This window comes from Anas platyrhynchos, chromosome 17 (assembly GCF_047663525.1).
Source record: "Anas platyrhynchos isolate ZD024472 breed Pekin duck chromosome 17, IASCAAS_PekinDuck_T2T, whole genome shotgun sequence".
NCBI lineage: Eukaryota > Metazoa > Chordata > Aves > Anseriformes > Anatidae > Anas > Anas platyrhynchos.
Window position 1 is genome coordinate 694,577 of NC_092603.1, and position 10,248 is coordinate 704,824.

The 10,248-nt window shown below is 63.5% G+C and overlaps 1 protein-coding gene across 1 annotated transcript; it reads left to right on the forward strand.

Annotated features, from left to right (window-relative positions):
- Positions 1–5,361: 5,361 nt before the first annotated feature.
- PPP1R18 (protein phosphatase 1 regulatory subunit 18) lies at positions 5,362–10,116 on the forward strand. Its single transcript, XM_072024947.1, has 3 exons — positions 5,362–6,429; positions 8,095–8,299; positions 8,948–10,116. Exons 1-3 carry the CDS (start codon positions 5,362–5,364, stop codon positions 8,965–8,967), a joined length of 1,293 nt encoding a protein of 430 aa, XP_071881048.1. The 3' UTR covers positions 8,968–10,116.
- Positions 10,117–10,248: the final 132 nt, after the last annotated feature.

A 10,248-nucleotide genomic window follows, 5' to 3' on the forward strand; every position in this document is an offset into this window, starting at 1 on the left:
GACCCCAAAATGTCCCCCAGGACCCCAAAACGTCCCCCCAAGACCCCAAAGTGTCACCTTGGGACCCCAAAGTGACCCCCAAGACCCCAAAATGTCCCCCAAGACCCCGAAATGTCCCCCCAGGACCCCAATGTGACCACCAAGACCCAAAGTGACCCCCAAGACCCCAAAGTGTCCCCCAAAACCCAAATGTGACCCCCAAGACCCCAAAATGACCCCCAGGACCCCAATGTGACCCCCAAGATCCCAAAGTGACCACCAAGACCCCAAAATGTCCCCCAAGACCCCAAAATGTCACCCCGGGACCCCAAAGTGCCCCCCAAGACCCCAAAATGTCCCCATGGGACCCCAATGTGACCTCCAGGACCCCAAAGTGTCACCCCGGGACCCCAAAATGTCCCCCAAGATCCCAAAATGTCACCCCGGGACCCCAAAATGTCCCCCAGGACCCCAAAGTGACCCCCAAGACCCCAAAATGTCCCCATGGGACATTGGGGTCACATTGGGGTCATGGGGTGCCCTTGACCCTTTTGGGGTCACCTGGGGACCCCAAGACCCCTTTGGGGACCCCAAATTCCCTTTAGGGTCACCCCAAGGCCACCAAGCGCCCGTGTCCCTTTTGGGGTCACTTTGGGGTCACCGGGTGCCCGTGACCCTTTTGGGGTCACCTGGGGGTCACCAGCGCCCCTTTTAGGGTCACCTGGGGGCGTGTCCCTTTTTGGGGTCACCCCCTCGTCCCTCCCCCCCCCCCCCCAAAAGATTGGGGTCAGGGCGGCGCCGGCAGCGCCCAGGGTGGGGTCCCCTGGGGCTGGGGTGGGGACGGGGGACGCGGGATTTGGGGTGGGATTGGGATTTTGGGGGGGGGATTAGGATTTTGGGGGGGGGATTAGGATTTGGGGGAGGGATTAGGGGTGGGGTTAAGGATTTGGGGTGAGATTAGGATTTTTTTGGGGGGGGATTAGGATTTTAGGGGTGGGATTGGGATTTGGGGTGGGGTTAAGGATTTGGGGTGGGATTGGGATTTTGGGGGGGGGATTAGGATTTGGGGGGGGGGATTAGGATTTGGGGGAGGGATTAGGGGTGGGGTTAAGGATTTGGGGTGGGATTGGGATTTTTTGGGGGGGGATTGATATTTGGGGGGGGGATTAGGATTTGGGGTGGGGTTAAGGATTTGGGGGGGGATTGGGATTTTTGGGGGGGGCTTGGGATTTTTTTGGGAGGTCCCAAGGATTTGGGGGAGTTCTTGGGATTTTTTGGGGGGGGTCTTGGGATTTGGGGGGGGTCTTGGGATTATTTGGGGGGGTCCTGGTGTTTGGGGGGAGTTTTGGGATTTTTTTGGGGGGGTCTTCGGATTTTTTTGGGGGGTGTCTTGGGATTTTTGGGGGGGTCCCAAGGATCTGGGGGGACCTTGGGATTTTTTGGGGGGGGAAATTGGGATGTTTTGGGGGGGGTCTTTGGATTTTGGGGGGGTCTTGGGATTTTTTTGGAGGGCCTTATATTTTTTTGGGGGGGGGTCTTGGGATTTTTGGGGGGGTCCCAAGTATTTGGGGGGGTCTTGGAATTTTTTTGGGGGTTCTTATATTTTTTTGGGGGGGTCTTGGGATTTGGGGGGGGTCTTGGGATTTTTTTGGAGGGCCTTAGGATTTTTTGGGGGGGGGGGGTCTCGGGGTTTTTTGGGGGTGGTCTTGGGATTATTTGGGGGAGTCCTGGTGTTTGGGGGGAGTTTTGGGATTTTTTGGGGGGGGTCCTAGGGACTGGGGGGGTCTTGGGATTTGGGGGTGGTCCTAGGGCTTTGGGGGGGGTCTTAGGATTTTTTGGGGGGGGTCCCAAGGATCTGGGGGGGCCTTGGGATTTTTGGGGGGGGTCTTGGGATTTTTTTGGGGGGGTCTTGGGATCAAAGCGGGGGGTCTGGGGGGGTCCCGAGGGCGTTGGGGGGGGGGTTAAGGGGGATTTTGGGGGGGTTTAGGGGGATTTTGGGGGTGTGGGGGGGGTTGGGGGGCTTTGGGGGGGTTTTGGGGGGGTTTTGGGGGTTTTGGGGGTTTTTGGGGGGATTTTGGGGGGGGGGTCCTGAGATGCTGTAGGGGGGGGGGCCACCCCCAAATCCCCCCCCCCCCCCTGCTCCACCCCCCCACGTCCCCACGGTGGCGCTGCGGGGGCGACCCTACAATAACAAACCCCTCCCCCCCCCAAACCCCACCCCCCAAAAAACCCCTCCCCCCCCCAAACCCCACCCCCCCAACCCCCCCCTAACCCCCCCCCCTTTTTTTATCCCCCCCCCCCTTCCCCTTCCCGTACACAAAGACCCCCCCCAAAATCCCTTTTTTTTTAATTTTTGGGGGGGGGGCAGGGATCGGGGGGGCCTCCCACACCTCATCCCCCCCCCCTGGCCCCCCCCACCCCTTTTTTTGCCCCCCCCCGGATGCCCGAGGCCCCCCCCGGATGCTCCCCCCCCCTAAAGCCGGGTTCCGGGCGGATTTTTTGGGCGTTCAAACCCCGCCCCCCCCCTTCCAAAAATTTTAATTTTTTTTTTTGTTTCAACCCCCCCGGACCCTAAAGGAAAGGAATCAAGGGGGGGGGCGCTTCTCGTGTCCCCCCCCCCCGGAGGAAAAGCCGCTTTTATCCCCCCCCCCCCCCCCCCTTCATCCCCTTTAAGCCGCAGCCGCTCCGGAGCCCGCGGGTGAGTTACGAGGGGGGGGGGCGGGGGGGGGGCGCGGGGGGGGGTCCGAGGGTGAGGGGGGGGGGTCCCGGGGGTCCTGGGGGGGGGTCCCCAAATTTTGGGCCCCCCCCGATTTTTTTTGACTAAAGGGAGGGGCGTTTTGGATGCGCCCCCCCCCCCCCCACGAGGCACGCCCTGAATTTTGGGGGGGGGGGGGGGAGGATTTTGGGGGCCCCCCCCCCGGGTTTAAATTTGGGGAGGGGGCACGGGAAGGGGGGGAGAGGTTGGGGGGGGGTCGTTGTCACCCCCTGTCCCCCCCCCGCCCCCGGTTTTGTCCCCATCTCTGTGTCCCCCCCCCCCCCTTTTCCCGGTGCCGCCACGCTGCCGGAGCCGGGCTGGTGGCCCCCGGCCCCCCCCTGGTAGCCCCCAGCCCCCCCTGGTAGCCCCCAGCCCCTCTTGGTGGCCCCCAACCCCTCCTGGTGGCCCTGGTGGCCCCCGGTCCCCCCCAGTAGCCCCCGGCCCCTTCTGGTAGCCCCCATCCCATCCTGGTAGCCCCCATCCCCTCTTGGTGGCCCCCATCCCATCCTGGTAGCCCCCGGTCCCCCCCGGTAGCCCCCAGCCCCCCCCTGGTAGCCCCCAGCCCCTCCTGGTGGTCCCCCGCCCCATCCTGGTGGCCCTTGTCCCTGTTTTACTGGTCCCTGTCCCCTCTTGGTGGCCCTGGTGGCCCTTGACCTCCTCCTGGTAGCCCCCATCGCCTCTTGGTGGCCCCCAACCCCCTCCTGGTGGTCCTTGTCCCTGTTCTGGTGGCCCCCGACCCCATCCTGGTGGCCCTGGTGGCCCCCAACCCCCTCCTGGTAGCCCCCACACCCTCCTGGTAGCCTCCATCCCCATTCTGGTGGTCCTGGTGGGCCCTATCCCCTTCCTGGTGACCCCAAACCCTTCACCCCCGACCCCCGTTGACCCCAAATCCTTCACCCCCACCCTTGATGACCCCAAACCCTTCATCCCCAATTTTGATGACCCCAAACCCTTCACCCCTGACCCCCATTGACCCCAAAACCTTCATCCCAATCATTGATGACCCCAAAACCTTCCCCCCCACCCCAGTTGACCCCAAAACCTTCCTCCCAATTATTGATGATCCCACCATCCCCATCCTTGATGACCCTAAAATCTTCAACCCAATCGTTGATGACCCCCAAACCCTTCAGCTCTACCCTTGATGACCCCAAACCCTTCACCCCCGACCCCCGTTGACCCCAAATCCTTCACCCCAACTTTGATGACCCCAAAACCTTCTTCCCAATCGTTGATGACCCCAAAACCTTCAACCCAATCGTTGATGACCCCAAAACCTTCAACCCAACTTTTATGACCCCAAATCTTCACCCCCAAGCCCTGTTGACTCCAAAACCTTCACCCCCAACCCCCATTGACCCCAAACCCTTCACCCCCAATTTTGATGACCCCAAATCCTTCCCCCCCAACCCCCGTTGACCCCAAAACCTTCACTTGATGACCCCAAACCCTTCACCACCAACCCCCGTTGACTCCAAACCCTTGATGACCCCAAAACCTTCAACCCAACCATTGATGACCCCAAACCCTTCACCCCCATCCTTGATGACCCCAAACCCTTCACCCCAAACCCCCGTTGACCCCAAAACCCTTCACCTCAACCTGACCCCACAGCGATGGCGGTTCCGGGCTGGAAGCTGCAGCTCCTGGAGCGGCGGCGCCGGGAGGAGGAGGCGGCGCGGCGCCGGGAACGGGAACAACGCGAGCGGGCGGCCCAGCTCCCCCCCTGGAAACGGGAGCTACTGGAACGGCGCCGGGCCAAACTGGGAGGGCTGGGGGGGTCCCGAGGAACCGGGGGGGGGTCCCCGGCGGCGGCGTTGAGCCGGAGCGCCGAGGGGTTGGAGAAGTGCGGGGACAACGAGGACACCCCCGGGGTTGTCCCCGGCGGGGGGGGGCGCGTCAGTCGCTTGCTCGGGCGTTTCGCCCCCCCCCGGCCCCCCGGGCGCTCGCTCAGCACCGAGGGGGTCCCCGAATGTCACCCCCCAGGGGGGGATGGGGACGGAGGGGGAGTGGGGGACAAGGAGGGCGGGGGGGGTGAGGAGGGGTTGGGGGCGGTTGAGGGGTTGGGGACAAAAAAGGGGTTGGGGACAGCGGAGGGGTTGGGGACAACTGAGGGAAGGGGGGCGGTTGAGGGGTTGGGGACAAAAAAGGGGTTGGGGACAGTTGAGGGTTTGGGGACACCGAAGGGTTTGGGGACAACGAAGGGTCTGGGGACAAGCAAGGATTTGGGGACAGTTGAGGGGCAGGGGACAACGAAGGGTTTGGGGACAACCAAGGGTCTGGGGGCAAGCAAGGATTTGGGGACAGGTGAGGGACAGGGGACAACGAAAAATTTGGGGACAACCGAGGGCCAGGGGACAAGTGAGGGCCAGGGGACCACCGAGGGCCAGGGGACAACCGAAGGCCATCAGGTGGCTGTCCCCAAGCCCCCCGGCGTGGCCACCAGCCCGGTGACAAGCGGTGGCCAAAGCAAGGAGCTGGGGACGGCCGAGGGGACAGTGAGGGGGCTGGTGAGGTCCTGGGCGGTGGCCGAGGGCCGGGGGGGGACAACGGGTGGCCACGAGGGCTTGGGGACAGCCGAGGGACAGGGGACGGGCAGGGGAGGTGGGGGGGCCACAACGGTGGCCATGACGCCCTCAACAGTGGCCGTGACGGCCTCAACAACGGTCGAGAGGCCTACGGTGGCCACGACGCCCTCAACGGTGGCCATGACGTCGTCAACGGTGGCCATGACGTCATCAACGATGACCGTGACGTCCTCAACGGCCACCACGCCCTCAACGGTGGCCACCACACCCTCAACAACAGCCGTGAGGCCTACGGCGGCCATGACGCCCTCAACGTCAACAATGAGGCCTACAGCGGCCATGACGCCCTCAACGGTGCCACCAACGACGTCCCCAACGCCCTCAACGGTGTCCCCGACACCCTCAACACCCCCAACTCCTTCAGCACCCCCGCCCCCCTCAACGACAGCCATGACGCCCCCAACGACGTCTTCGACACCCCCGACGACGGCGGCAAGGCCTACGGCGGCCATGACACCCTCAACGTCAACAATGAGGCCTACGGCGGCGGTGACACCCTCAACGGTGCCACCAACGACGTCCCCGACGCCCTCAACGCCCCCAACTCCTTCAGCACCCCCGCCCCCCTCAACGACAGCCATGACGCCCCCAACGACGTCTTCGACACCCCCCACGACGGCGGCGAGGCCTGCGGCGGCCACGACGCCCTCGCCAGCGGCCATGACGCCCTCAACGTCAACAATGAGGCCTATGGCGGCGGTGACGCCCTCACCCCCCTCGGTGCCACCCCCGGCGGCCGTGACACCCCCGGCGGCGGTGACGCCGGCGCCGGGGCGTGGGGAGGGAGGCGCCGGGGAGGGCCCGACGCCGGGGGGGCCCAGCGGGCCGGCGGCCATGCGAGGGGCTCCCCGCCGCGAGCCCGGCCCCCCGCCGCCGGCCCACCCGGCCCTTCAACGCCGCAGCGGCAACACCATCACCGTACGGCCCCGGCGAGGGGGGACCACCGAGGGGGGGTCCCCGGCTGTCCCCACGCCCCCCGCGCCCCCCGTCGCCCCCCCGGGGCCCCCCAAAAAGCGGTACCCCACGGCCGAGGAGATCCAGGTCATCGGTGGCTACCTGGCCCTGCCCCGTTCCTGCCTGGCCAAGAACGACCCCCACCGTAAAAAGGTAGGGGCACCGCGTCCCCCCCCCGTGTCCCCCCCCCGTGTCCCCACCGTGTCCCCCGGTGGCACCCCGAGACATCCTGGGGCCCCTTGTGGTTTGTTTTGTTCCCCTTTCCGTGTCCCCAACCCCATCCCGTGTCCCCATCCCCGTCCCCATCCTCGTTTCCCTGCCCCCCCCCCCCCAGTCCCCCAAATTTTATTTTTTATTTTTTTTGGGGGGGGTGCAACGGGGCCCCCCCGTTACCCAGAATCCTTTGGGGCACCCCAAAAACAGGAACCCACACGGGGGGGGGAGGATGGGGGGGGGGGAAGGAAGCGGTTGCGGTGGTGGCAGGGAGGGGACACGAGGGTCCCCTGCCCCCCTCCCCCCCTTTCCTCTTCCCATTCCCCGCTCACCGTAGGGCCGCGTGACCCCCCCCCCCACCCCCCCCCCGCTCGTTAATGGCTTGACGTTAATTGCGATTAAGCTGGGAGGGGATTAATTACCATGGGAATCCTTATGGGGGGGGGGGACACGTCAATGTTGGTCCCCGCTGTGGTGTCCCTGTCCCCATGGGGTGTCCCAAAACGTCCCAAAATGTTCCCAAAATGTCCCAAAACATCCCCAAAATGTCCCAATATGTCCCAAAATGGCCCAAAATGGCCCAAAATGGCCTAAAATGTCCCAAAACACCACCGAAACGGCTCCCAAACATCCCCAAACATCCCTCAAACGTACCCAAAGCATCCCAAAATGTCCCAAAACGTTCCCAAAATGTCCCCAACCCCATGCTGACCCCCCCGTGTCCCTGTCCCATGGCATCCCCATCCCCATGGGGTCTTTGGGTGTCCCAAAACGTCCTGAAACATCCCCAAAATGCCCCAAAACGTCCCCCAAATGTCCCCAAATGCCCCAAAACATCCCAAATGCCCCCAAATGTCCCCCCAAAATGTCCCAAAACGTCCCCAAAACATCCCCAAATGTCCCCAAACGCCCCCCAAATGCCCCCAAATGCCCTCAAACACCCTGAAACACCGCAAACCATCCCAAAACGTCCCCCAAAACGTCCCCAAACGTCCGCAAACATCCCAAAACGCCCCCAAAACATCCCCAAATGCCCCAAAATGCCCTCAAAATGACCCAAAACACCCCCAAAACATCCCAAACGTTCCCCCAAAACATCCCAAAACGTCCCCAAAACATCCCAGAAGTCCCCAAATGTCCCCCAAAATGTCCCCAAATGTCCCCAAACGCCCTAAATGCCCCCCAAACGCCACCAAAACACCGCAAACCATCCCAAAACGTCTCCAAACATCCCCAAACGTCCCCCCAAACATCCCCAAACATCCGTAAACATCCCAAAACGCCCCCAAAACATCCCCAAATGCCCCCAAAACATCCCCAAAACACCGCAAAACGTCCCCAAACGTCCCCAGGTGTCCCCAAATGCCCCAAAACATCCCAAATGTCCCCAAGTGTACCCCCAAAATGTCCCCGAAATGTCCCCGAAACATCCCAAAACGTCCCCAAACGTCCCTAAATGCCCCCAAACGCCTCCCAAATGCCCCAAAGCATCCCCAAAACGTGCCCCAAAACGCCCCCAAACACCCCCAAACACCCCAAAACGTCCCCAAAACGCCCCCAACCTCGTGCTGACCCCCCCCCCGTGTCCCATTTCCCCCCCCCCAGCTGAAAATTTGGTTCAGCGAGCGGGAGCTGGAGCGCACCTTCTGCTACCCCTCCGAGGGGGCTCTGCTGGCGGCCTGGGGCCCCCCCGAGGAACCCACGCCCCCCCCGGCCCCCCCCGGGCCCCCCGAGGAAGAGGAGGATGAAGACGACCCCCCCCTGGCACGGGGGCTGCCGGGGGGGCTGCGGGCCCGCGCCCTGCTCGTGGGTGAGTGGGTGTCCGGGGGGGGTCCCAAAGGGGTTTGGGGTGGGTTGGGGGTCTCTAGGGGGGGATTTGGGGGGTCTGAGGGGGGGGTTGGGGTCTCTAGGGGGGGATTTGGGGGGTCTGAGAGGGGGGGTTGGGGTCTCTGGGGGGGATTTGGGGGGGGTTGGAGGGGGTTGGGGGTGTCTAGGGGGGATTTGGGGGGTCTGAGGGGGGGCTGGGGGTCTCTGGGGGGGGATTTGGGGGGGGTTGGAGGGGGTTGGGGGTCTCTGTGGGGGGATTTGGGGGGTCTGAGGGGGGATTTGGGGTCTCTGCGGGGGGTTGGGGGGGTCTGAGGGTCCTCTGAAGGGGGTCTAGGGGGTCTTGGGGGGGTTTTAGGGTCTCCTGGGGGGGCTAGAAGGGTTCTGGGGGGGGTTAGGATCTGCTGGGGGGGTTTAGGGTCCCCTGGGGGGGTTTAGGGCCCCTGCTGGCTTTTTTTCTGGGGGGGTCCTGGGGTGCCCTGAGGGATTTTGGGGGGTCCAGCGTCCTCTGGGAGATCTGGGGGGGGGGCAGGGGGGATTTTGGGGCGGGTTTAGGGTTTCACGAGGGATTTGAGGGGGGGTCCTGGGGGGGTTTTTGAGGCGCTCACCCCCCTTTTTTCCCCCCCTCTTCCAGACGAATCCTGCCGGCGGTAACCCCAGCCCTGGGGGGGGGTCTCGCTGGTGGGACCCCCCCTAAACGGGGCAGGACGCGCGGACCCCGACCCCAAAATGTGGCTGGGGGGGGGGGGGGGGCTCAGCTTCCCCCTCCCCCCCCCCCTTTTTTTATAGCTTTCTTTTTTAATTAGCAGCATCCGGGGGGGGGGGAGGGGGGGGATTTTTCTTAACGAGGTTTTTAGCCTAATTAAGGGCTTTTTATAGCCGGGGGGGGGGGGATTTGTCAGTATTGGGTCAGCCGGAGGTGGCCCAGTTAGGAACTGGGCCAGGCCCAGTTTGGGACTGGGCCAACTGGGGCCAAAGCCAAGCAGTATTAATGGAGGGGGGGAGGATAATGGGGGGGGGGGGGGGCTTGTGGGCGGGGCCTTTTTTTGTAGGCGGGGCCACGGAGGGAGGCGGGGCTTCCTGGTTTATGTGGGGGGGGCTGGGGGGGGCTTCATGATGCGGTTTTGGGGGGGGGGAGGCGATGATGAAAGGGGGGGGGTGAGGAAGAGGAGGGTGAGGGGGCACAAAATGGCTGGCGGGGGGTAGGCCGCAGCCAAGCCTGCGGCCTGGTGTCGTTGCTATGGAAACGCAGCCTGAGGCCTGGTGTCGTTGCTATGGAAATGAAGCCTGAGGCCTAGTTCTGTTGTCATGGAAACTAAGCCTGAGGCCTGGTGTTGTTGCTATGGAAACGAAGCCTGCGGCCTGGTCCTGTTGCTATGGAAACGAAGCCTGCGGCCTGGTGTTGTTGCTATGGAAACGAAGCCTGAGGCCTAGTTCTGTTGCTATGGAAACGAAGCCTGCGGCCTGGTGTTGTTGCTATGGAAACGAAGCCTGAGGCCTGGTGTTGTTGCCATGGCAACGAGGCCCTCGGCCTATCCCTGTTGCCATGGCAACGCAGCCTGCGGCCTGCTCCTGTTGCTATGGAAACGAAGCCTGAGGCCTGGTGTTGTTGCCATGGCAACAAGGCCCTCGGCCTAGCCCTGTCGCCATGGCAACGCAGCCTGCGGCCTGCTCCTGTCGCCATGGTGATGGAGCCTGCGGCCTGGCCCTGTTGCCATAGCAACGCAGCCTGCAGCCTGCTCCCATCACCATAGCAACGCAGCCTGTACCATGAAAAACACCAATAAAAACGAGACAACGGTGGCCGTGCCGAGTCGGGGAGCCACGGCGGGGCTGGGGTCGCTTTTTACTATTGTGGGGGGCTCAGTTTATATGGGGGGGGGGGCTCGGTTTGCGCGGCAGCGCACTTTTCTCATTTTATTGCGCTCCTACACG

What these genes read in the sequence shown, in the direction of transcription:
- PPP1R18 (XM_072024947.1), top strand. Translation starts at nt 5,362, where the DNA reads ATGACGCCCTCAACAGTGGCCGTGACGGCCTCAACAACGGTCGAGAGG. An exon ending in ACGACCCCCACCGTAAAAAG is followed by an intron (nt 6,430 to 8,094) that starts GTAGGGGCACCG and finishes CCCCCCCCCCAG; the next exon opens with CTGAAAATTTGGTTCAGCGA. An exon ending in GGCCCGCGCCCTGCTCGTGG is followed by an intron (nt 8,300 to 8,947) that starts GTGAGTGGGTGT and finishes CCCCTCTTCCAG; the next exon opens with ACGAATCCTGCCGGCGGTAA.